This window comes from Phaenicophaeus curvirostris, chromosome 3 (genome assembly GCF_032191515.1).
Source record: "Phaenicophaeus curvirostris isolate KB17595 chromosome 3, BPBGC_Pcur_1.0, whole genome shotgun sequence".
NCBI lineage: Eukaryota > Metazoa > Chordata > Aves > Cuculiformes > Cuculidae > Phaenicophaeus > Phaenicophaeus curvirostris.
The window spans coordinates 43,422,464-43,449,809 of record NC_091394.1 but is presented as its reverse complement, the minus strand read 5'-3'; the positions used below and the strand labels follow the sequence as shown (position 1 = coordinate 43,449,809).

The window sequence follows — 27,346 nt, the reverse complement described above, 5'->3', positions numbered from 1 at the left end:
CACACTACAACTGCCAAGATCTACCAGCCCCATCTCACTGAGCCACTATGGATGACTATAGAAATCCCAGGCCAAAGATCATCTTGTTAGAGGCAGTCTAGCTGATCAGCCTAAAAACTACAGTGAAGTACAGAGCATTCTGATATCCATAAGCATAACTCTTATTGAGGCATGGAAGCAGTACTCTGCACTTTCTGGGGAGTCAAGAGATTCCTTTATAGCATTTAATGTTTTTTATTCAACACAGATAGGGGAAAAACATCAGTTGACAAAAAACCTTAATGCTCTTCTGGGAAAAAACTTTTTGTAAAATGGAAATAAAAGCTTATTTTGCGAGTATGCTTCTTTTGGTGCATCACCATTTCTACTGTCATCCTTTAGCAGGATTAAACGTAAAGCAAAAAAGAAAGCAACGAAAAGTCTGAACATGCTTGAGAAATCCTGTATACTCAGCTCATGCACATGGCTCCTAAGTTACAGGGCATTACTAAAACCTGAGTAATTACAGTCATTAGATCTTCCCTTGTATGTGAAATAAACTTGACCTAGACTAGAACGAACTGGTCTCAAGAACAATAATTAAAAAAAAACCCAAAACAACCCAACATTAAGAAAATGTGGAAGTATACCTACCAAAAGCATACACATGAGAAAATAGACCTTCCCAATAAAGGCAGTAAATCTCAGCTGTTGTAAGCTTCCCCATCTACCATTTAAACAATATTCTTTTAAAATTTTACTCTTAAATTAAAAAATATGAAAATACATGTTTTACGTACATGTGCGGGTGAGAAAAGAGCAAGCAATTAATGAACAATTAAGATCAAAAAGCTTTTACATTTGATGCAGTCATCTTCTAAACTATTAAATACTAGATCGAGAAAGGAAAGGAAGTTGTGCTTCTTCCAAGAAAAATGACAACACTTCACAGCAGTTACAGGAGAAAGGTCTGAGGAACTGCTGAACAGACACCTCTATACAAAGGCAGAAACAAAAGCCCTTGAGCTGAGCTGAGACTGCTGAAGAACTGCAACGGCATATGCTGACATTTCCCTTCAGCTTTAGGTCCCCGTTACCTCATAATGCAAGCACTAAAACTGATACTTCTTTATATCTGGTGTTGCGTAATTGTTTATGCTGTATCATGGGGCTGTCCTATCACTAACTGTCCAGATACCGACGTGAGAAAGTAGTGCTAAGATTTATTATTTTCTGTGATAATAGATACAGAGGAATTTAAGTCAATGAAAGCTAAAGAAAACTTGAAAATAAATGCCAGCACTGTTTATCACAGGTCAAGAAAAAACAACTGTACAGCCTAAACATCTATTTCAAATAGGCTAGTTCACCAATAGTACAACTAACTCTAGCCACACAACTTCCAAAAAACACAAGTAGGGACTTAAAGAGAAAGTGGACCGATAGAATTAGAGTTAGGGGAATGCACAGATAGTGTTAAGACAAAAGACAGACAGAAATCAAATAAATAATGTCATTCTAACTGTGCATGTTACACTAGACAACCTTTCTCAAGATCAAGCACCTTTTCTCTGTCTTTCTAAGCTTTGACGGACTCTAAAGGGTCAGTGCCTGTAGCAAGTTTTCTCAGATACCCTTGCAAGCAACTGAGTTTGAGTGTACTCCCCAGCATTACACCATAGTAGTTGAGAGCACAAGCCAAATAAACGTTCCCACAAGCCGCAAGTTAAATTAAGGGACCTTCTTCAAAGCATGTCCATTGACACAATGATGTGTAAGAGTTTTTACACAGTTACTGTTGTAATACAAAGCAGAAAAGACAAAGCTATTGGATCAGATATCATGGGGAGGGGAAAGATGAAAATGATCCTATTCTACACATAAGTCAAGTATAAAAAAAAAAAATGTTTCATACATAATATGCCAGAACAGTTGAATGCCTTCCCTTGATTTGATGGATTTCTACATCGAGCCTGCCTAGGTTCTCAATCTGGGCAGAAAGTTTCACTAGAGCTCCAATCTGCTCACAAGAATAAGCTAGGACCATTGAGATAATCCTAACTGGTTAATCAGTTGTGAGTCTGCATCACAAATTCACTGTCAGTTTGGCATGGCTCCGCACTTTAAAACTGAGTAGGTGCTGTGCTGGACATCAGGACTTGTTGTTAGAATAATGGCTTTTAGTACATATTCCACCTGAGCCTCAGTCCGTTGAGACAGAGTTTTGGCAAAGTGTAGAACTACAACCTCAGGAAACATTCACATCATTTACTGTAGTACAAAACCCATATTTCTTGGATCAGCGTGCACTTGTCCTGATTACATCATACCTATTTGTACAGCATACCTGTGATATCAAAGTCAGTTTAATCATAGAATCACCACGTTAGAAAAGACCCATCAGATCGGGTCACAGAATCACAGAATCACAGAATAACCAGGTTGGAAGAGACCCACCGGATCACCGAGTCCAACCGTTCCTACCAAACACTAAACCATATCCCTCAGCACCTCGTCCACCCGTGCCTTAAACACCTCCAGGGAAGGTGACTCAACCACCTCCCTGGGCAGCCTGTTCCAGTGCCCAATGACCCTTTCTGTAAAGAATTTTTTCCTAACGTCTAGCCTAAACCTCCCCTGTCGGAGCTTGAGGCCATTCCCTCTTGTCCTGTCCCCTGTCACTTGGGAGAAGAGGCCAGCACCCTCCTCTCTACAACGTCCTTTCAGGTAGTTGTAGAGAGCAATGAGGTCACCCCTCAGCCTCCTCTTCTCCAGGCTAAACAACCCCAGCTCTCTCAGCCGCTCCTCATAAGGCCTGTTCTCCAGCCCTTTCACCAGCTTTGTTGCTCTTCTCTGTACTCTCTCCAGAGCCTCAACATCCTTCTTGTGGTGAGGGGCCCAGAACTGAACACAGTATTCGAGGAGCGGTCTCACCAGTGCCGAGTACAGAGGGAGGATAACCTCCCTGGACCTGCTGGTCACGCCGTTTCTGATACAAGCCAAGATGCCATTGGCCTTCTTGGCCACCTGGGCACACTGCTGGCTCATATTCAGTCGGCTGTCAACCAACACCCCCAGGTCCCTCTCCTCCAGGCAGCTTTCTAGACAGACTTCTCCCAGTCTGTAGCACTGCATAGGGTTGTTGTGCCCCAAGTGCAGGACCCGGCATTTGGCCTTGTTAAACCTCATGCCATTGGACTCTGCCCAGCGGTCCAGCCTGTTCAGATCCCTTTGCAGAGCCTCCCGACCCTCCAGCAGATCGACACTTCCACCCAGCTTAGTGTCATCCGCAAACTTGCTAAGGGTGCATTCGATGCCTTCATCCAGGTCATTGATGAAGACATTGAACAGGGCTGGACCCAGCACTGAGCCCTGGGGAACCCCACTTGTCACTGGCCTCCAGCTGGATTTCACACCATTTACCACCACTCTCTGGGCCCGGCCATCCAACCAGTTTTCCACCCAGGAGAGTGTGCGCCTGTCCAGCCCAGAGGCTGACAGTTTCTCAAGCAGAACGCTGTGAGAAACTGTGTCAAAGGCTTTGCTGAAGTCCAGGAAGACCACATCCACAGCCTTTCCCTCATCCAGTAGCCGGGTCACTTTGTCATAGAAGGCGATCAGGTTAGTCTGGCAAGACCTGCCTTTTGTGAACCCATGTTGACTGGGCCTGATCACCCGGTTCTCTTGCATGTGCTTCATGATAGCACTCAAGATCACCTGTTCCATGACTTTCCCTGGCACTGAGGTCAGACTGACAGGCCTGTAGTTTCCTGGGTCCTCCCTGCGGCCCTTTTTGTAGATGGGCACAACATCAGCCAGCCTCCAGTCCAGTGGGACTTCCCCAGTCGACCATTCCTATCAAATACTAAACCATGCGCCTCAGCACCTCGTCCACCCGTCCCTTAAACACCTCCAGGGAAGGTGATTCAACCACCAACCTAGGCAGCCTGTTCCAGTGCCAAATGACCCTTTCCGTGAAAAATTTTTTCCTAATGTTCAGCCTGAACTTCCCCTGGCGGAGCTTGAGGCCATTCCCTCTCATCCTGTCCCCTGTCATTTGGGAAAAGAGGCCAGCACCCTCCTCTCTACAACCTCCTTTCAGGTAGTTATAGGGAGCAATAAGGTCTCCCCTCAGCCTCCTCTTCTCCAGGCTAAACAACCCCAGCTCTCTCAGCCACTCCTCATAAGGCCTGTTCTCCAGTCCCTTCACCAGCTTTGTTGCTCTTCCCTGGACTCGCTCCAGAGCCTCAACATCCATCTTGTGGTGAGGGGCCCAGAACTGAACACAGTATTCAAGGAGCGGTCTCACCAGTGCCGAGTACAGAGGGAGAATAACCTCCCTGGACCTGCTGGCCACACCGTTTCTGATACAAGCCAAGATGCCATTGGCCTTCTTGGCCACCTGGGCACACTGCTGGCTCATGTTCAGTCAGCTGTCAACCAAAACCCCCAGGTCCTTCTCCTCCAGGCAACTCTCCAGCCAGACTTCTCCTAGTCTGTAGCACTGCTTAGGGTTGTTGTGCCCCAAGTGCAGGACCCGGCATTTGGCCTTGTTAAACCTCATGCCATTGGACTCAGCCCAGTGGTCCAGCCTGTTCAGATGCCTTTGCAGAGCCTCCCTACCCTCCAGCAGATCGACACTTCCACCCAGCTTAGTATCATCCGCAAACTTGCTAAGGGTGCACTCGATGCCTTCATCCAGATCATTGATAAAGACATTGAACAGGGCTGGACCCAGCACTGAGCCTTGGGGAACCCCACTTGTCACTGGCCTCCAGCTGGAGTTAACTCCATTTACCACCACTCTCTGGGCCTGGCCAGCCAACCAGTTTTCCACCCAGGAGTGTGTGCGCCTGTCCAGTCCAGAGGCTGACAGTTTCTCAAGTAGAATGCTGTGAGAAACTGTGTCAAAGGCTTTACTGAAGTCCAGGAAGACCACATCCACAGCCTTTCTCTCATCCAGTAGTCAAGTCACTTTATCATAGAAGGCGATCAGTTTTGTTTTAATATAGCAGGACAGAAGCTGAAAGCTGTATCTTCAGATAACACAGCACAGTTTCATAAAAGAACAAGAAAGAGATTGATTTTGAGGCACTTTATGCCTTTCTCAACACATGTAAGCAACAGTACATAATTTTGGAGGGTAACTACAAAACTTGTTGGAGAGACAAGGAAATCATGGCAGAAATTAACTTACTTGATTTTACTGAAGACAATGTCAACATCTGTGATTGTCACATTCTTCCCATCTATCACATGACAGTCCTTACATAACTTTGACCAGTTCTTCCCATGCATTTCTTTTCCCGTGGCTCTTGTATCACCATGTATAGCAAATTTTCTAAAGGTCTCTTCCAGAGCACTTATTTCTCCTGCCATAGCACCCTCATGGGAGCTGTTTGAATCGTAGGATAACCTTTTTGTTGCTCGGTCCTTTGCTGGATCTGAAGGAGACTTGGGAGGAGTCTTATTCACAGGTTTGGTCGACTTTGCCTTATTGTCAGCCATTGTGCTACAAAGAAGAGGAGGGTAAATTCATTATATTAATTTGTACTAGTTTACCTTCTGTTAATCTACAGGGTACTGTCCACATCAATGTATGAAGAGAAGTGGTCTCTAAAATTAGCAAGAACTCAGTGCTCTCCACATTAAACAACAGCCTGTACATATAACTATGTAATCTTCTGGCCATCTAGAAAAAGAAATTCTAGCATATTAAAGAAAAAGTCTTTCCAAAAACAGGGCACAAACCCAATTTCACTATTACATCAGCCAATACGAGAACACTTAGTATTTGTTTTGTTTTAAATGGCAATCCCTGTGGTCATTCTACTGATTTGAACAAAAGTATGCCTTTTACACTGTAGGCATTACTATCTGTTTTTATTTCTGAAGGAAAAACAAACAGCCCTTTATTTTCTGGATTGTGGCCTTTTTTTAATGAGAAATGAAATATTTTGAAAGTGCAACAAAAATACTAATGTTATAAGCCTTATGTTATATAACGTAAGGGCAAACAAGTAAGGAAGCCTCAAAAATGCTCAGACAAATCTCTCCTGTGAAGAAAACCATTAGTTTTTCAAGTTTATGCCCAAAGAACTGTATCTGTGGAATTCATTTGGAAGAAACACAACCATGATGCAGGAGCACTGAGAAGGAATGTCATTACTACAGAGAACAACTTTCAAATTACCCCATGTTCATGTAGTATAGGTTTGCCTTTTAAAAGAAACCTTACATCGACCAACAGAATATAGTTATTTTCAAGTGTCCATAAAAAGAAAAAAAATCCTCATGTCCCACAGACTTGACTTCTGCCCATCCACTCTTAACTTGGCAGAACTAAGAGGTACCAAAAAGGCTAAGGATAGGGTGCACTGCAGTCTTGCTCAGACTAACACCTGTGGTGCTGGTACAGATTTTAAGCCATAAGGTGGCGCTTCAGGTATCAGAAGTTTGGTAAATACTGCACAAGGGCTAGAAAGCCCACCATACTTACCTTAGCCGTTCTACTAAAGTCACAGTTGTACGCGGTATGCAAAATTGGTATGTATTACTAGTAAAGGTCAAACAAACAAACGCTTCAGCAATGGAAACAATTCTAAAATTCTACGTCTTCTCTCTGTCACTTCAACAACCAAGGCATACCCTTTCCGGCACACTGCAACTGAACTAACCATAACTACCTGCTGTACAGCAGTTATTGTTAAGCTTCATGATTAGTAACAACCTTTAAAAAAAAACTATAGTAAAGGACCTTTGTCCTTTACACCTGAGCAAATGCAAGCAGGCCAAAGCACTATTGTGTGTATTAAAATCATTCAAGTACACACTTAAAAACCTTGCTACATTTAAAGACTGGAGATCCTTCTATTTTGTCTACATTGTCAGCACAAGTTTTGGCCAGCAAATCAAAACACTAAATTAAAGCTAAACCAATGGCAATTTACCAACTGTAGCCTGAGAGTTATATGCCCACCTTTGAAATAAAAAGAGCAGGGGGAGATGTTTCAAAATTAAGAAGTTAAATGTAACCAATTCCCATTTCTTTTCCTTTGCTCCCTGCAAGCTCTCCAAGGAACCGCAATTTTACCTCAATAAAGTGTTTTGAAAGTGCCCTAATACTGGAACTGCAAAACAGTCGGCACCCACAGTAAATCATAAGCCACTATAGGTATTACAGATACATATATTTTCACCAAAATAGTGTCTAGATCAGTCTAAACTGCCTGATTCATCAGGCTATACACATTCTTTTGTTACCAGAACAATGGTGAAAGAACATAAGGAGACAACAAAAACACTGCTGACACAATCTATGCAAGAGAATTACATCAAAAAATCAGACCATGAATATCCATGATCTATCTCTGTCTTTGAGGAAGCCTGACTTCCAAAAGCAGAAGTCTCTTCCAAGCTTGCACCATTTCAAATCCACTGCAACTAAAACTAGAACCAGAAATTTTCCAAGCTAACATTAACTGGCTAAGAAGAGAAAAGAAGAGAGAGTGAGCACTCATCAGAAAAAAAGTAAAGTCTGTATTTTAATGTCTGTATAGGATATTAAAAATTAAAGTTACCTTCATAAGCAAGTAACGAGAAAAGGTGGAGACCTGCTAATATTAAGGTATGTTCAGCTCATATAAATTAGCAATTCTGTCAGGAAGCTATACTCAGTGTAAATATCCTTGAAAGATACAACCGCACAGTTGTATAAGCAAAAAAAACTACGTGCCACACTGTCTCATCTGAAATTAGAAAAAATAACCACTTGTCTACATTTTCAAGTATGCCCTGAACAAAATCTTCGTTTAGTCAGTGTCAGTGCCTTGATGGTAAACTTTGCCTAATCCCCTGTCCCTCATAACCACAACTCAACTTGGCACAGCTTATCAGAAATGTCTTTTAAAGGCAACCAGTAATTTCAAATCACAAGCCAAACCCATATCTGAAAGCGTTCTGCTTCTTGGAATTGTGGGATTTTTAAAATGACTGCATTATTTTCTGTCCCTACTACTGTCTTACAACTATCATATCAAAGAGAGTGTATCTATTGAAAATAATTTTTACTTAATTTCAATTTCTAATAAATTAACAGTTATAAACTTGGTATGGGAAAAATGCTTAAAGGAACATATTGGCCTTGAGAAAGAGAGTTCACTTCTAGATATACTTCTCTCAGACACTCATTTATTAGGAGCTTTGTACTGGGTTGTTGTTCTGCTCTGAGCTAAAAGTAGAATCAATTCTCTAGTTTTTCAGCTAAGCCTTATCTACGTAACTTCATTTTCTGAAAGTTAACGGTATGTTTTTCAGACAGTGTTTCCCTCTAGAAGCGATAACACGAGGCATTGGTATGCAGAAAGGCTTTGTTTATATTTATTCCTATAGAAACTAAGGTCATCCTCAAGCTGATCATAGGTGAAAGGGGCAAAAAAGGGCCACACCTGTAGGGAGGAGGAGACAGGACAGGTAACCCAAAACTGACCAATATGGTATTCCATTCTACCTATGTCATATTCACAATAAAACTCAGGGATTACAAGGGTTAAGCTCTGTCTTCTTTGATAGCTGATACCTGTCCTTTTGCCCCTGATCCCAGATCCATGCATTCCTGAATCCAGTTCCTGAGTCCAGTTCCCATCTGCCACTGAATCCAGCCCAGGACCTTTCCCTACACCTGCTTTTCTGTGTTAGTGGTGACATACAGTCATCAGAGGGGTCAATTTTGTGTATTTGTATATATTTTATTATCTTATTAATATTAACTTCCCTTTTTATTATGTCATTAAAGCTCTTTTAGTTTTATTTTCCAACCCATAAATATATCTTTCATTTTCCTTCCCTCAGGGAACTGGGGTGGAGTGGGGATTGGGCTCACAATTGTTTGTGTTTAGCTGCTGACCCGGCTGGGGAGCACTAAACCGCACCAGGTGTCTTAAGTAGTTCTGGGCCAGGGGGAAACAGGAACATGATGAACTCTATAAGAAAGGCTTCAGTTTTGAATGGAAATCTGGTATGCGAAGCAGACTGATTTGAAAGAAATCCTCACCATGTGAAGAAGGTTAAGGATAGATTAAAACTAGGGCTTTCCTGTGGTCGCCAAACATTGCTATGGATACTCCTTTTCTTGTTGAATTATAATTAAATTTTACTTGTCAAAATCCCATGCAATAGTAGGAAATCTACTAAAAAGCAGCTACCTGGTGAAAATACTGATCTAGCTTCAACTTAAAAATTTGGTTTGTTTCTTTACACTACAAACACCATACTCTGAAGAGAAATACATGCATTGATATACTACTATAGGAAGGTAAAGTATTGCACAACATAGGATACGAAATAAGTTTTTAATGGGGTCAGCTCCTTTAAGTCTTTTTAGTGACTAAAGATGAAGAAGGAGTTCGTGCTGTGTTGAAGAAATGACCTCACAAATAGAAATATGGAATAACCTCTTTGCCAAAACCTCAAGATCACATGCAGTTTTTATGAATCTTCCTTTTTTTTTTAACCTGTTTTTTTTTTAACCAGGTTTTTTTTTAACCTGGACAAAGGTATCAGGAGGTCTTTGGTAGCTTCTGCTGAAGTAAAGACTAGCAGTAATCTGGGGAGGGGCCACAGCAGAGTGATAGGTGGAAGTAACAAAATAAAGTGACTGCTCTAAAATAACAGTTGTAAAATTGGGTAAAACAAAATTAAGCCACTGTTCAAGTCACATGTGCTGTTCAGATGCCAACAATTGGCATCTAAAAAGAATTGCCTTTTATCACCATCCAAGAAGTCCAATATGCACACAGATACTACCACATTTCCAAAGCCGGAAGAGGGAAGGAAGGAGCAACTAACCACCAATCTCATCCTCTCCAAATACAGCTGGCTCCAACCTAGCAGGTCCACATCACCAAAAGCGGCCAAACAAGACATTAAGAAAGAGGTATAAGCAGATGCTAGAGTTCAGAAGGTGTTCTGAAAGAACAAATGTCCCCAAAAAATGGAGTTCAAGAAATTCACAGAATATTTAGACAACTAGGTGTTATGAACTGCTATAGTCTATATCATGTAATACTCCTTCAGTATCATGAAACAACAGTTATTGCCCCTTCTGTCACTCTGCAGTAAGTAAATAATAAAGCACATTATACAGATATAGATTAAGATAGGGATCAAACTAACTGAGGTCATGACTAACTCATGCTAAGATAGACTGAACGTGCAGATCTGTGTTCTCAGCACATGCCTAACCCATTAGAATGAGTTATCTCATCAAGTTTCCATCCAGCCAGAAACTACAATACATACCCATCTGCAGGCAGACAGCAGAAAGAACTCCCGTAGATAAAGTCACATATTAATCTGTATTATGAAGCCTGATACAAAAAAACCCCACAAGAATAACCCTACAGCTTGGGAACCAAGAGTGGGAAGGGAGAGACAGAGACAGTTACAGAATATGTTCTGATCTGTCACAGTGAGACAAGGCTCAACTCAATCACTTCACTCAGTGCGAGTGGACGTGTGTTCAGATACAGACACTTTCGTACCCTTGGTGGAAAAATGTTGGTGTGCAAGAGTGAAAAGTGAGTACACATCAAGTTTCTTGTGAAATTGAAGAAATCCATGATAAAAACTTTTCAATTATTGTCTGAGGCTTACAGTGCAGAGATCCCAAAGATCAAGTCAGTGCTCAAAGGAAACCATTTTTTATTGGTGGAAGATGTGAAAGCAAAAATGACAGATCCTCAACAGCCTTTCAGTAAATGATCTGTGGAATTGCTTTGAATGTTGGCAGCATCATATGCAGCTGTGTGCCAACTCAGCATGGAACTGTTTTGAAGGTGGTCGTAGTTGATTTTCTTAATTTGTTAAATAAGAGTTACAGGCACAGTCTCACAGTCTTCTGTTTCAGACTTTGTATTCCAAAAATGAGAAGATGAGCAGTTAATATTCCTGAGAATTACAATTGCCAATTCTCTACAGCTGCATGAATACCTAGAAATAAGCCAAAAAGTTCCGTACTGACTAACAGTAAGGTTTACTGAAAGATTTATATTAATTTATTTATTGCAGTTATTTGCATTCTCTCCAGCTGTCAACATATTGCATGAATTCTGATGCAGCTTTGATTTAGATTTGTGGTAATTGCTTATAGAAGTAATCTATCTCTAGTCACCAACAAGCAAAACCTGAAGACTTACTAAAACTCAAGAGTATTTTTACCAACAGTTTCAGCAGCTTACGCAACTCTATGGAACATGCACATATCCTACATGGTCAGAATTCATTGCAGCACCTTCTCTGCCCCATCCCTGAGAACTAACTCATGGCTAATATGCTCAGGAAGGGCAGACAGCTTAGTATGTGGAACAGAAGTTAGTCAGCATTGCTGCCATGTCACAGAGAAGGAACCCAAAGCAGGGGGATGAAAAAACACATCTGCTCTACTGCCAGAGTTCAGAACATAATGAGGACCCCGGGACCAGTACTCTACGCTGCTTTAATTATGAGGCCACATAAAGCAGGTATATGATTGCATGGTGAAGAGCCAATTTTCCCTGACTCTATGGAGGAAATATATATATATTATCTCACTAGCTGCAAATGTGTTAACCCAATTTACAATCTCCATACCAGAAAAAATACATTAAAAAAATCAACAAGAAACTGTCAAAAATGTAAATGCCTAGCTTTTTAGGCTACACCATGTACTTTCTCATCTGCTTTGTCTGGTTTGCCTCTAGCATGCTAGGAATATTCTGTCCCAAACTAAATAGAATTTACTTTCATTTGTAGCAAGTATTACAAAACCAGTTCTTAATGGAAGTCTTCTTACAGCATTAACTGCCATGGAAATGAATAAGAGTGTATTTGTCTAAAATAGCACAAAAGACTAGAACATTCCAGTACATACTTACTACAGCCTCAGATACAATCCTGCTAACAGAAAAGGTAGTTAATTGTAAAACCAATTGTTTTTTTTAGAATATTTCACAACCAAGATCCGGCTAAAAGGAGGTCAAGAGTCCTGTTAACTAAGGAAAACTTTCAGTTCAAACTTTTTAATGGCAGAAAGCATTCAAGCATCAAGCAGACCTATGCTCAGGAGACTGCTGAGTGATGAACTTAGAGAAAAGGTTCAACAGCACAACTAAAATACAGTAATAGTATTACTAACACCTATTCTTTCAGGTAATGCTTGTCTTTGCATATAACAACCTTATTAATCACATACAACTCGCTCCATTGCAACTTGCAAAACAACTTCGTAAAATCCCAAAGCTATATTTACACTGAACATCAGGGTCATCCTCTAACTAAAATCCAAAGTTTCCAGTTCACATTCCATATCTGAAGTTCAAAGACAGGAACTTGGATAAAATAGCCCTAAAACAGAATATCTGCTCAGGTTCTTGATCTTAACCCTGATCCCTCCCTAAGTTCTTAACTCCTTCCACCATACGGCCCAGACAACTGAGCTGCAAAATCTACAAATTGAGTCCTTGACTTCCTTCTGTTCTGCAATACCTTTTGCTGTTGTTTTTATACAAAAAAAAAAAAAAATATATATTTATATACAAAAAAATTAATATATTTATAACATTATATGCTCCGCTTACAGTCACACCTCAGAGCTTTGGCCATAAGGTAGAGTGGAGATAGTACCCTAGCTGTACCCTAAATATTTACTAAGATATAATCCAAAACAGAGATTCCTCAGTCAGTCTTTCAGCAATCTCCTTGCCACCCAGGAATTCTGTTGTATATTTTGTCTCCATCATCTGTTAAGTGAGAACAGCAAGTAGGTAATCCACAGTGCAAACACTAGACTTATACACAAAGATACTGTTCTACCACATGCAAAATGTCAGCAGCAAGTTAAAAAGTGTAAGTATGCAGGCTTTCCAACACCCTTGCTCTTTGAAAAAGGTATTCAAACCAATAACTTCTCTAGCTCATGAGCAAATTTCATCCAACTGACCTTCCTTGCAACTTCACCTCCCAAAGCAGAAAACAAAACATTAATCCACAAAGGCATCTATACATTTACGTATACATTTATATATTCAGTGAGATAGCTTTTCATGCACGTGATCACACAAGACATTTGAATGAATGCTCAAGAAAATAGCAGCCAGGAACTAGAAAGCAGGGGAAGAGAGACACGGTGGACGCCTTGCAATGCAGTTAACACTGCCCACAAATTGAGATAAGTGTGGTATTAAAGATTTGAATAATTACATGTTGTTAACATTAACATTGCTACTTCTGCTTTAACCTGACAATAAGCTTCCTAATTCTGTGCCACTCTCTTATAAATGCATAAGCATCTCCACACCTACATTCTCAGCTCCTCAGGCTAACCAAACTACCAGCCTTCCTAAAGACACCTCTTATATGGTCTTAAACTTGAAAGGTCACTGGTTTTAGAAAAGGGGCATACTACATAGAACTCTGCCCACAGGCACACAACCTAGTAGTTTTATGTTAATCGTTTCCTCTTTCTATCTTCCATTCTCCTGCTAATCCTTCCATCCCATCAATTTTTGGTAAGCATGCAAGTGCTTAAGGTCTAATTTTTATCAGAATTTGCTTCTGTACTGATGGTAAAGCTTATCCACTGCATGACAAATAGTTGCCACCTAAAATTTCTTAAGATCTTCCAGCCAATCCAAGTAAAAAAGAAAATTACCTTTCAATAAGCATGAGAGGTGCTATTTTTATGAGTGAATTGGATTTATAACATTACCAAATTGTTCAAGGCACTTGAATTTGTCTGACTGGGTCTGTTTTATTTTAGTACCTGACCTATCTTCCCTGTGTTTTAAAAATTTTACAGAATTGCAGTTAAAGGGAATTCTCATTTATTTTCTCTCTGTAACTATTTATGCCAAATAAAACCAGCAGAGACAAAGTACAGCAGATGGAATCTTTTCCCCACATTTTTGCATAAACATTCAAGCTGCGGGAAGGGATAAACAGCTGGAGAAATGCAACATCCTCCTAATAAAATGCAATGCTTTACACAACAATCAAAGCTTCCTTTAAGCTTCTTCCACAGCTATCAGTAGGAACCAGAGTTAAGGATTTCTCTTCGAGTCCTCTTCTAGGCATATTTCTCCACATGTGATGCTCAAGTGAATGAGAACTACGCATTTTACCTAACATGTACAGAAGGAAAATGAGCAGAGAACAAGAAAGACCAAGCAAGGCTAATATAGCTCTATCTACACTTAAACCCATCTTGACTTAAAGAAAACGTAAACTTTTCACGGGCTTTATGATGAACTGCATTGCACTGCTGAACCTCAAGTTCTTTTAAAAATATACGTGCATCTAGCATTACAGATAAGGGGAAGGCTAGCTAGATCGTATATTGAGACCTTCAGCAGGACACACATTGAGTAACAACAAAGGTGGTTACTGCAGTCATCCTGTGCTTCTAGTTAGCAAAACAGTATTTCAGGCTACAATGAAGTTATATATACTATTAAAGGAATGACCTCAGAAAACACATTATCAAGCAGAGAGATTATTTTGACTGCTGAAAAATGGCTGTTACCCCTCTTCGTGGCTTAGACCCAGCCGAGCTGGATTGGTAGCCAAAAGCAAGCAGTTGTTGTCCCAGTTCTCTCCCATCACACACGTCCCAGAGTGGGAAAGTGAAATGAAAGAAAAAGACAGCTTTAATGAAACAATAATAATAATGAAAACACTATTATTCATATATACAAATATATATTAAACTGCTCCTTTCCTCGGTGGCTATATCAACACAGATACTGCACAGCAGGCACAGAGAAAAGGTCCCAGGCTGGACTCAGCAGCAGGAGGGAGCTGGACTCAGCAACACAGGGAACGGATGAGGGGCAAAAAGTCAGACACAGTTCTCACTGGACATCAGCTACCAAAGAAGTGAGCTTGATCCTCATGATCCCTCAGTTTTATCTCAAGTATGAAGTATATGGGATGGGATACCATGTTGGTCATCTGTCCTGTCTGCTCCTCCCTACAGGTGTGTCCCTTTTTCACCTCTTTCACCTATGACATTCCTCCAGACTAGAATGTACTTGGTTTCTTCAGGAACAAGTATAAGCAATGGCCTTTCTGCATACCAATGCACCGAACTTTCTGAAAAACATACAGTTAACTTTCAGAAAACGAAGTTACTTGGATGAGGCTTAGCTGAAAAGTCAGAAAACTGGTCCTACCAGAACCAGAACGCCATTCTATTTCTAAGAACTATTGCTGCTACCCACCTACATAGTTATTACTACAATATCACTTACATTCAAAACTAAGTTTAGTTCTTAGTAAAGTACGTTTCTCCATTCCAAAGAACTACTTCATAAAATACCACCTCTTTATAAATGCATAAATGAAGCATCTATACACAGACACCCATACCTTTAACAGCAATAGTTCTATTAGAATTGTTTCTTCTAAAAGACACATGTTCACCTGATAACACTTAAAACCACACAAAAACTATTTAACTAAACTCTTAACTAGCTTTACAATATACTGTAATACCACCATGTCACTTACAAAAGGTTTCAATTACAAAGGCAAAAGCATAAATACAGGCATCTACTACACATTTATGTACTGATGAAGTTTCATCGTGCTTTCTCCCCACCCTCCATTACATGACTATCCCATTTGAGGTTACACTAATACTCATCCTGAGCTCTGCTGTGCTGTTATTGTTGGTAGATTAAGAAATAATCTGGACACAATTATTCTGCAATTTTACATGCAGGCAAGGACACAAGCCAGTGCCTAGAACAGCCTTCACAGAAGTGCATAAGGCACCGATTAAAACATGACAAAAGAGGAGCCTCAACTCCTCTTTTTTCATGGTGTATCAAAAAAATACTTGGGAATCTCAGAACCAAGAAGACTGGAAGATAATAGCTGCTCTCTGCAGTAGTTAGTCATACAATTAATTTTCAGCTCCAAATAACATTCTGGGTCTATCATCACTTTAGCATTAGTTGAGTACAGTTTTCCTGACTTGTAATATTACAACTGCAGAGCTCACTTACCCTCCTTTCCTCATACACTAATCACTGCATCCTCACACCATCCCTGCCCAAACCAGACTTACTAGCCTAAACTTCCATAGAACCCTTTCAAAATATTTCTGCAAAAGCCCTGAGTCATGAAGATCCACTCCATGAATGGAGATCAGAGATTGTACTGCATGGAGGTCGCTTCAAAAAATCAATAGGACAAGCGGCTTTGCATACCAGCTACAGGTAAAAATACCAAGAGAAGCGAGTGGATGCTATTGACAGGGATAGAACTCAGATCAAAGATAAACTGAGTTAACAGAGACTTACAGGCCTTGAAGACACTGTAAAATTTAACAGTTACAAGGCATTACCTCTACTCAAAGAGCTGGAGATAGTGTATGAGCTACAAAATGAGACAAGATGTTTTACTATGAGAAACTTAAAAGAATTTCACCAATGTAATTTGTCAATTGATTAAAGTTACTTGAAGGTACCAAATACTTTTGCAGAGAAACTGCATCACATACTAAGTGGCTATTTACTGTCAAAGATATTAAAAAAAAAAAAAACCAGCTGAAAATTCAGGCTATGCCAATGCAAATTATAAATAAGACTTCCTTAGAGACAGACAATCAGCCACTGGAAATACTGAAGGTAACCAAGAATAGTTGCAAATACTTCACATCCTGACATCTGCGCATTAGACTTCATTTAATACAGAAGACATGCCTTGTCTAGTGACTCTGAAATACAGGGTTTTATCAAATATATGTTATTGATCTCAGATAATTAACTGAAAATAACTAAAGCATGAATGAGATTAGATTGTCTAAAGATCATTTATGTTCTTAAATTCTGCTGCTTCATTTTTTTCTGAACAATGAAGAAACCCCCTAAACTTTAAGTACAGATTTTCTTCTACTACCCACAACTCAGCACAAAATAGGAAGGGAATACTTCCCTTGCCGAATCATCAATAAATTCTTTCACATCTATACATGTTCAGGTACTGATTTTTCCAATAGTGAAATCTGATGAGACAGGCAGATATAGATATGTTTTAAACTTATGTATAAGCAGAGCCATCATCAATGAGAGAATGCTTTTGTGAGCAAGACCTCTTAGCATTTGGATTTCCACTGCAAGAACTTCCTTAGCACTTATCCAAAAGAACACCATTCCTATGCATTTAAAAACTTGTTTGAACTAGGGCTGCATCCCTCGGATTCAGGCAATAACTGTTACGTCCTTTATTTTTATTTTTTTCAAAGTTTCTCTGTGCTTATTTTGCCAAATGCTCCAATATTTCAACACTGACATACAGCACATTCTTGAGATTAGCCAAACTCATCAAGAACTAACTTTATAAGATTATTTAAGACAGTTGTACAGATTCATTTTTGTCTTTTCATCTACCACATAATGCACTGAAGTTTTGGTCTGTATACTCTTGGTTTTATAACCAGGACAAGGTAAGTTCATATCACACACTCAGTATGCTACGAGGCAGGGGAAAGGTGAGGAGAAAAAGAGGGAAACTTAACTAGCAAGAGTAGAAGCCTAGGCTTCTCCACATCTGCCTTAGAGTACAAACACAGTTAAAGGGTCCTTCTTAGTAGGAGTAAGCTGAATTGATGAACCACTGCATGTAACAACTGAAAAAAGAGAAAAACTTCCCATCTGTTTTGATGGACATACTACTATGAGCTGAGAAAAATGACCAGAACAAAAAATCAGTCTGTTCTGCTCCATTAGCACTTGAGAGAAACAGCCAGTCAGAAAAGTGTCCTGAAACCTGAACAGGCCACATAAGCCTGTCCTGCACTACACGTGTAGAGCCTGAGTAGTTAAATATCATATTCATATTGGGATATCTTACCACTAATACCTTCTCAAGGTACAGCTGCTTTCACTAGTACAAAGTATTCCAATAATCAGACTACAGTGCAATGGGAAATTCTTGCAGTACTTCTATGTATAGGCAATTTAGGATGGGCAGGGTGATACATTCACTAAGAAATTTCTTTCTGCTGAAGGTGTATTTGTTACTACATATTTTTTGCATGCTTGGGCACATGAGGGAGATGAGACAATCAAAGCTAAAGTAGCTTATAGAAAACATTGAGGAAAAGACAAATTAACGTGACTTTTCCTGTATGATGCTTTTAATTTGAAATAAAAACTCCATTTTGAAATTTTAAAACTTTACCTTAAATCTAAAGAATAGTAAAAATTAAGTTGCCTGATGATAAAATGCTTCATATTACGTCGACACAGATTTTATTTTATTTCAACTTTGAGCATTTAGTCCATTAGAGTACATTTAAAAAATCCCATAAACCCAAGCCATTATTTACATGTCCGAAGAGTGGTCTTTGATACCAGAGATTCTCTCAGAGAACTGTGCAAGCCTTACATCAAGTTCTACTACAATTCTTTTTCTCTAACATATGAGAAAGAGACAATACCTAGCTGGATAATGCACACACATGTACTAGCGTATTCTCCGTAACAACAGCTGCATTCCCTTTTTTGGGCCACTTAGCATCTCATTCTGTATTTTGGACCATAAAATTTTTGGGACCAGGCCCAAGTTTTCGTTCCATGGTTATAGTGCACCTAACACATTAGTTAAGGTCCCTGACCACAGCCAGCTCCCAGATACTATGGCAATACAACAGTAAGCAAAATACTTCTTTTCAACTATCTGGCAGAGACAACAAAAGTACTCAAGTCCACAGTAATCATGCCAGTATGGCAGAGAAACACTAGAGATTAAAATGATATACCTGTCTTTAAATTCAGTTAGACACGGCATAACAATGGTTTTGAAGAGTCCATTTCATCTAGGCAAGGGCTGCAAGTACTACGCATGTACAGATACAAAGGACAGGACATCACTGAAGGACTACACCATGGGGAAGAATGTTTTTCTTCATACAGTGATACAGGCTTGTGAAGAGAGTCACATTCTCACATAAAGGACTTACATAATCAAAGTATGCAGAGTAAGAAAAATGTCTGCTACTATTTTAATTTGCATCTTAGCTTATCATCTGAGAGAAAGTGATCAAGATTAAGCATTATATTGTTTATTCTCTAATGCATTCTGAGATATATTAAGTAAAATCAATTGCCTCTACTTATAATCAGAATACACCAATCTTAACATAAAATGACAGAACTGCCTGGACCTGCCTGCTTCCCTCTGTAAAAGAGCCTTTTTTCTTTTCTTTAACATTAAACTCAATGCACAAGAAGCAAAAATACCTTCTATGATACAGATGCCTTTAGAAAGTAACTGGAATGAATATATCTACAGTAAGATTATTAATAGTTATTTTAATATTAATAATTATTAATAAGATATATTAATGAATATATATACAATTAAGATTAAAATACATTATTTCCACACACCTGCATTTTAAATTGGGCACAGAAACAACAACATGCTGGATGCATATTTCCACCCATAAAGATTTTTCCTTACATTTACAAGAGTCAAGTGCAAGTACTGCAGGAGACTCCTACACGAACTTTATCAGCAATTTGATCCTTGCATAGCATGCTGTCTAAGTATTAAATTGTACTACAGTTTAACATTGGTGCCCTAGTTTCAGCTGGGATAAAAGTTAATTGTCTTCCTAGTAGTTGGCATAATACTGTGTTTTGGCTTTAGTACGAAAATAAAGTTGATAACATACCTATGTTTTCAGTTGTTGCTAAGTAATGCTTAACTAAGTCAAGGACTTTTCAACTTTGCATGCTCTACTGGTGAGCAGGTGTACAAGCTGGGAGGGAACATAACCGCAACAGCAGATCCAAACTGACCATAGGGATATTCCATCCCACATGACGTCGTGCTCAGTATATAAGTGGCGGGGAAGAGTTGGGCGGGGTAGAACAGCTGCTCGGGTATAGGCTGGGCATCAGTCGTTTGAGGAGTAGTGAGCAATGGCACAGTGCATCAATTGTTTTGTATACCCTTTAATCATTGTTACGAGTATTATTTTCTCTCCCATTCCTGTCCTATTAAACTGGTTTTATCTCAACTCACAAATTCTACTGTTTCCCCTTGCTGCCCCCCTTGATTTCGTTGCCAGGGGCCACTTGTTTGGCTGCCTGCCAGGTTAAATCCCAACAACTGGACATACACTTCAGTAGTTACAGATGATGGACTGTGTAAGGGCACGTGACTGTGACCCAGAGATATAGAAGCATTCAAAACAGTATTTTATTTTGTTTTTGAGAAGAACGGGGTTGGAGTTGCAATAGGGCCTATAAAAACCATAATTTGAAAAAGAAGTGGTTCATCACTAAAGGATTAAAAAAACGGCCGAGACAAACAAACCTTACTCTTTCACTATCATGCTTTTTCACTATAAGCTTGCCAAGCTCCTAAAGCACGACAACTAATGACAGTACTTGACAAAACAGCGTGAAGCCTCAGTAAAAATCAGTCCCGTATCACGTGCTCCTTTTCTTTTTTAAATAAACATAAGCAGTTATGCAATCCTCTGTAAAACCTGAAAGAATTCTCCCCCTAACCCTGGCCATGCGTGCCCTGCAAAACACGCACAGGGAAGCCCCTTGCCCGCAGTATCGGGCTTCGAAGCTCCCAGCGCCCGAGGCCCCCGCTCCTCCCCGCTCCGCACCTGCCGGCGAGGCGCCTCACCCAGACACCAGCACCGTTACCCCGGCTACTTACAACCGCCACTGATCTGGGCTGCGAGGTGTATCTCTCTGAAAACTAGGCAGCCGCGCTCGCAGGTTAATTCACGGGGTTTTTTTCGTCCTGTTTTTTTTTCTTCCTCCCTAGAACCTGCGCGCGTCACGCTGCGGCGCCCGGTCTCCCGCGCCTGATGCCGGTTTTATGGAAGATCCCACCCAGGCGCGGGTCTCAAAGCCTCTTCAGCTAACGCTTAGGCATTAAAAAACAAACCAAAAAAACCCAAACCGCCCCCCCCCAAAAAAAAAAAACACCCAGACAAACCCAAGAAGAAAACAGTCTTTACTCATCCATATTCATTAAGGGGGCCGCGCGCCGCGGATCCCCCGTAGGCAGCGCCGAGCCGCCCCCCACCCGCGGCGCCCCTCCCGAGGGCCGCTCTCCCGCCGGTGCTCTCGGGGGGACGGCGAGGGGTTAATCCTGCGGGGAAGCCGCCGCCGCAGCCCCCGCCGCGTTACATAAGGGCAGCGCGCCCGCCCCCTCCCCTGCTCCCTCGGCAGCCGGAGCAGGCGCCGCGGCAGCGCCGCCGGCTCCCAGAGCGGAGCAGCTCGTCCCGCCCGCCCCGGCAGAGCTGTCCCCTCACCGGCGGCTCTCGGGTCCCGACCTGCCCCTCGCCCGGCTCCGGCACTGTCGGGCGCCCGTGCCCGTGCCCAGCCGGCGCAGCGGCTCCGCAGGCCCCGCCTTCTGCGCCCGGGCACCGCCGCCCGGCCCCGCCCGCCGCTCGCCCCCATAGGCCGGGCGGGGCGGCCGCTCCCGCCCCCCGCAGCCCGGGGCGGTGAGTTACCGCAGGGGCAGACGGAGCCTTCGCTGCCTTAAATGGCTGCTGGCGAGTGGCGGTGCCTCCGTCTGCTCCTCCCTGTTTGCTGCCCGGCAAACCTGGCCTTGAACACCTCCAGGAATGGGGCATCCTCAGCTTCCCTGGGCAACCTGTGCCAGGGCCTCACCACCCGTGAGGAGTGAAGAGCGTGAAGAGTCTCTTCCTAACTTCTAGTCTAAATTTCGCCCCCGATTTAAAGCCGTTGCCCCTTGTCCTATCACTATGTGTCGTTATAAAAAGTCCCTCCCTAGGGGACTCCCCTCTGCCATTTGCTTAGGTCTGGCACAGTGGAGAGGTGCAGCCGCTAACCCCATCTGGAGCCACCTCATCGGAAATCTTAGAGCAGTGAGAGAGTTCAAGAGTCAGCAGAAATGTGATGACATCCTCATTCGTGAATTTATAACCAGACTCCAATGATCCAGCAGAGGTTGGTGGACCATGACTTAATAGCTGCTGTGCTAGAATGAAGTTAAAACGATATACCTGCAGGAGTGAGGGAGAAATGCAAAAAATCTAGTTAATGTGCAGAAGAATCTCAATTTTTCAAAAGCAGGATAGATATGTCACTATTTTTTAAAAATACTCTTATGCCTATACATGCCTTAAGATACACAAACCAAGATAATGTATTTTTTCCTTCACTATACAGGCACAGGAAATACAACCTTTATGAAGTCTGAGCTGGCATGAGGCTCAACAAGAGTCCCTGCTGTACAGCTGAGAAGCAGATAAGGACAGGTTTAAGTCAGAGCCTAGTTTTGAAGGGAATAGTGAATGCAGTATAGATTAACGTGAAAGAAAGTATGTTAAATAGCCCAGTAAAGACTGTTGTCCTACTGTTTAATGTGGGGCTGGTCATGTATTATTTTCAATTATTTCCCCCATCCCACACTGTTTAGAGTATGGTTTTCTGTTTCTCTAATACTATTTTATTTCACAAACCATGCCATCAATCTTAGAAAATATGCAGAACCAGAACTACCCAAATTTGATTCTGTGATAAAATTCAGGAAAAAAAATCACAATTCATCCAACCTGTTCCAGTGTTTCACCACCCTCATAATAACAAATTTCTTCCTTATATCTAGTCTGAGTCTACTCTCTTTTACTTTAAAACCATTACCCCTTGTCTTAAAACTACATGCCCTAATAAAAACTCCAACCTCATCTTTCCAGTAAGGTCCTCTTTAAGTACTGAAATGCTGCAATATCTCCCCAGAGACTTCTCCAGGATAAACCCATGGGAGAGCAGTAATTGGTAGTAGTCCAACAGCTGTAGGAGGCTAGGAAGTTTCCTATTAATGTCCTTAAGCTGGGCCCCAGGGAAGCAGCAGAGCTCCCCAAGAAGATGGTCTGCCTAGCATATTAGACCCTCTCTTCCCTTCAGAAGGGATTTGCCTACAACTATAATTCATCTTTTCTTCCTCATGTTGGTGATCATGATAGAGGGGGTAGGCCTTTCTGTCCTTGTACATGGACCATCAGCCACATCATCCATTGACTGAGCTTCCAAGTCCAGAGGATCATACCTGTTGTAGAGAGGAACCTAGGAAGGTGAGGTGGGCAAGCAGCAGATTTGTGTGCTGCCTCTGTGTAGACTTGCCTCCATTCAATCCTTTAAGTTATTGCTTTCTGCCTGGTGAAGGGAAGATACAGGATCCCCTTGATTGTTTTGCTTTTCTTGTGGATGTTCCTGTTTCTGTCTCAGGGAGGGCAGAGTACGAGATCCCTGATCTCCCCCCATGCAGTGCTCTGGACATATGAGCCCCCAAGTCCTGCAATCACACTCCAGATGTTGGTGCACACACACTATGGATCTGCTGGTACTTGTATCCCTGGTCTCCTCTGCTGCTGAACCCCAGACATATGAACCCTCAAGTTCTGCAACTCCGTTCCAATTGCTGATTCAGACCTTCACACTCAAAAATGCGCTCACTGTGGATCTCTGAATAGCTAGGGTCATACACACAATCCATACAGTAACTGATTGTGTATCACAGGTCTCCCCAGTAACTGACAACTGGGCACGCTAGTCTCTAGACCCCACAGTTCCACTCCAGCTGCTGATACAGCAAACAGCAGCACATAAACACACACACTGTGGATCCCTCCAATAACTGGGCACACACTACCCAGTAGCTTTACACATACAGACCATCCAGCCTGGATCCTTGTTCTCCCCAGCTGCCTCCCACACAGAAGCACAAACACATGGAGTCTCTCAGTTGACCTTCAGATCTTGCCAGCCTCTCCACCAGCTGGCATAGACCTCCTGGTCATTTTGGAAGCCAGCTTTTTCAGTTGCCTCATTCACAGAAACACACCTTGTTCCCAGGCCTCTTAACCTCCCTTCCACCAGATTTGGCTTGATATTTATACCTGCACTTGGTCCAGTTTAACTGGTCAGTATAACCCCTGACCAGTACTGCAGTTGTTAGCACTTATTTTTATTCAGTTCAGTCTCTCCAGTTGATGACACTGTAGATATGCAGGCACTATATTCATAGATATTCATTCTATATTCATAGATATGCAGGCCTATATTCATAGTCTGACTCCATCTGCTGGCATTTAGATACTCATATGATCACATCCACACTGAACAGAGTCTTGTCATCCAGGAAAACAGTTAGAAATGGAATTTAAGAACAAAGCATACAGCAGGTGATGACCAGGTGAAAGGTGTGGCCAGACAAGCATACTGACCAGCAACCTACTTACACATGAGCAGCCCCTTTTGTCCTCTATCTATCCACATTTGTTCCTCTCCAAGCCACCACGATCCCTCTCTTTCTCTGATTTTGGTTTATCCTCTAAACTTGTGGTGAGAAATCTTGTGCAATTCCAAGATTCCCTCAATGTCAGAGGAGGTTCAGACTTGATATTAGGAAACATTTCTTTACCAAGAACATGTTCAAACCCTGGAACAAGCTTTCTAAAGAGACAATTGATAACCCATACCTGTCAGTGTTTAAGAAGCATTTGAACAACACCCTTGATAACATGCTTTTGGTTAGCTCTGTAGTGGTCTAGACATTTGGACTACATGATTGTTATAGGTGCCTTCCAATTCTCCTTTCCCCTATCCTCTTCTTTCCCCTGTCTCTCTCCTCTTCTCCTCTTTTCCTATTCCCATGCATCCCATAATCTGTCCTATACCCCTGGGCAGCAGCCCCCTACTTCAGCCTGTAAGTTGCTCTGGAGAACCTTTCCAGACATCAGTTCTCTTGTGACAGTCCTGAGGGGCACTGGGGATAAGGATCTGTTTCTCTGAGTTCCCCATAGGGCTGGAGGTTCCCTCCTTGCCATTATTGCTCTGTGCTACATGTAGTTTGTGGAAATGAGCTTTTTATCAGATAATCTAAACCCACTTCATTTCTGGTTACACTTCGAAGACCTCCAGTCCTCAAATAGAGATCAAATAGAGAGGGACTTAGATGTTTGATTTAGCAGTTCAATTTAGCAGTTTATCTTAACTAAATCTATACATTTAGTTTTTAGTCCTGAATGCATGCTGTTGAAAATGTGCCATGTTTTGGTAAAGAGGAGTGATTCACAAAAAGAAATCAAAGGTTCCTCAGGGCAAGCATGTTCTGCCAACCTAATCCTTTCTGGCCTCCATTCCATCCTTCATTTCGCATTCTGCCACGTATCTCACCCTCCAGGGGCTAAGGTGGGGCTGAGGGAAAAGGTTAGTTTCCTTATTTTGTTCTTCAACTGAGGTTTGTTGTTCCAGACACTTGTCTTTTACACCTCCCAGACTAATTTCTGTAAAAATGTAGTATAAAATCACAAAATAAATTTTAAGGCTATCTGTATTTGGTTTAGGTGGCAACATTTTGGTAGCAGAGGGAGCTACAGTGGTAGCTTCTGTGAGAAGCTGCCAGAAGCTGTCCCCATGTCAGACAGAACCAAGGCGGACTCACACACTAGTGATGGCATATTTACAAAGAGGTAAAAGATGCTGCACAACAGTAGCAGCAGCCAGGAGAGAGAAGTGAGAATATGCAGGACAAACAATGGTTCGAACACCCAGATTGGTGAAGAAGGACGGGGAGGAGGTGCTTCAGACACCAGAGCTGATTCCCCTGCAGCCTGTGGTGAAGACCATGGTGAGGCAGGATATCTCTCTTGCAGCCCATGGAGGTTAATGGTGGAGCAGATATCCACCACATGACCATGGAGGACCCCACACTGGAGCAAGTAGATGCCTAAAGGAGGCTGTGACTCTGTGAATAGCCCTTGCTGGAATAGGCTTCTGGCAGGACCTGCAGCCCCATGGAGAGGAGCGCATACTGGAGCAGGTTTTTCTGTCAGGACCCATGACCCCATCAAGGGCCCAGCCCTGGAGCAGTATGTCCTGCACCCTGTGGAAAAGACCCATGCTGGATCAGTTAATGAAGAACTGCAGCCTGTGGAAAGGACCCATGCTGAAGAAGTTTATGAAGGACTGGATCATGTGGGAGGGACTCCGTGCTGGAGCAGGGGAAGAATGTGAGGAGGAAGGAATGGCAGGCTCAAAGTGATATCAATTGAGCGCAACTCCCACTCCCCATCCCTTTGTGCCACTAGTGGGTAGAGAAGCTGGGAGTGAAGCTGAGCCTGGGAAGAAGGGAGGGATGAAGGGAAGGATTTTTGAGGCTTGTCCTTATGTCTCACTGCCCTATTCTGTTTCATTGGTAGGAAATTTATTTCCCGAAGTCAAGTATGTTTTGCCTGTGACAGTAATTGCTGAGTGATCTCCCTGTCCTTATCTTGATCCATCAGCATTTTGTCATGTCTCCTGTTGAGGAAGGGGAGTGATAGAGTGGCTTGGTGGGCACGTGGCAACTACCCGAAGTCAACCCACTATGTTATAGTACTGCTTTAATAAAGCAATGTAACTTTTGATTCATTTTAATCCTGTGTGCAAATTAAATAATTCCATATTTTACAATGGCACACTGGGCAGTTCCACCGTGTTTATTTTAATTTTTAACTCGAGAATGCTATAATGGAATGCTATGTTCACCTTGGACATTTATTTAAAAAATAAAATAATGTGAATGCCAACATGCATTTGTTTAGTGGATTTCTACAGCACTCAGTGCACTTACTTTATATGATACAATGCTCAAACCAGAACATTCAATTACACTGTTACAATGAATTCCCTAGTACTCTCAGAAGCCTTCTCTCATCCCTCCACAATGAATGCTTTTTCTTGGTCAAGAAAATAATCTCTTCAGTTTCACATTAATAAGATAGTAGTGCTCTGCCACAGAACAGGGCCTTGCAACAAATCCTGCGGGTTGTCCCACTCTCCTCTGGAAGTCCATTCCCTCACAAGAAAAAAAGACCCTTGACCCTGACTTTGAGGTCTACTATTTTATTTAAGATTAGCTCCAAGGGGTTAGTACAACTCTGTTTGTAGGCTGTAGCTGTGGCTGAAAGTTGCTATCATCTCTTCCAGGCACAGGCCACTGGGTAATCTCACATGCGACCTGTCTTGATGATTTGTCATTGTGACCTAACATTTTAAGTTCTCCTTTGGTCTTCTAAATAAACCTTTGAAAATATGATCGATCAAATATCATTCTCTCTGGCTCACTCTTTTTAGACATTTTGAAGCCACTGCTGCAGGAGTACATTTCCGTGGAACCCAGGAATGGAGTGGACTGCAGGCACTGACCATACCCTGAGTCTCACAGGGACTTTCAGAATGCAAAATTCCTACGTGCTGCAGTTTAAAGATGAACTTTCTTGCCTCTGGGCTGATAGCATCAGAAAGTAGAAAAACTGGCCCTACAGTTTCCCTTTTCAGAA

The 27,346-nt window shown here is 41.8% G+C and overlaps 2 protein-coding genes across 2 annotated transcripts in view; one reads left to right on the top strand and one right to left on the bottom strand.

The window, feature by feature from the left end:
- The window catches only part of TPPP (tubulin polymerization promoting protein), a 59,028-nt gene extending 37,618 nt beyond the window's left edge, over window positions 1-21,410 (bottom strand). Inside the window, exons 1-2 of the mRNA XM_069853836.1 lie at window positions 21,308-21,410; window positions 5,177-5,491 (exon numbers count right to left, since the gene is read on the bottom strand). Of these exons, the coding sequence (XP_069709937.1) occupies window positions 5,177-5,487 (311 nt within the window). The 5' untranslated portion in view covers window positions 5,488-5,491; window positions 21,308-21,410. The remainder of the gene's footprint in view (window positions 1-5,176; window positions 5,492-21,307) is intronic.
- Window positions 1-24,973, top strand: part of CIDEA (cell death inducing DFFA like effector a) — a 557,707-nt gene extending 532,734 nt beyond the window's left edge. The window contains exon 6 of the transcript XR_011337173.1: window positions 24,958-24,973. The gene's annotated coding sequence lies outside the window, so the exon portion shown is untranslated. The remainder of the gene's footprint in view (window positions 1-24,957) is intronic.
- The last annotated feature ends 2,373 nt before the right edge of the window (window positions 24,974-27,346 follow it).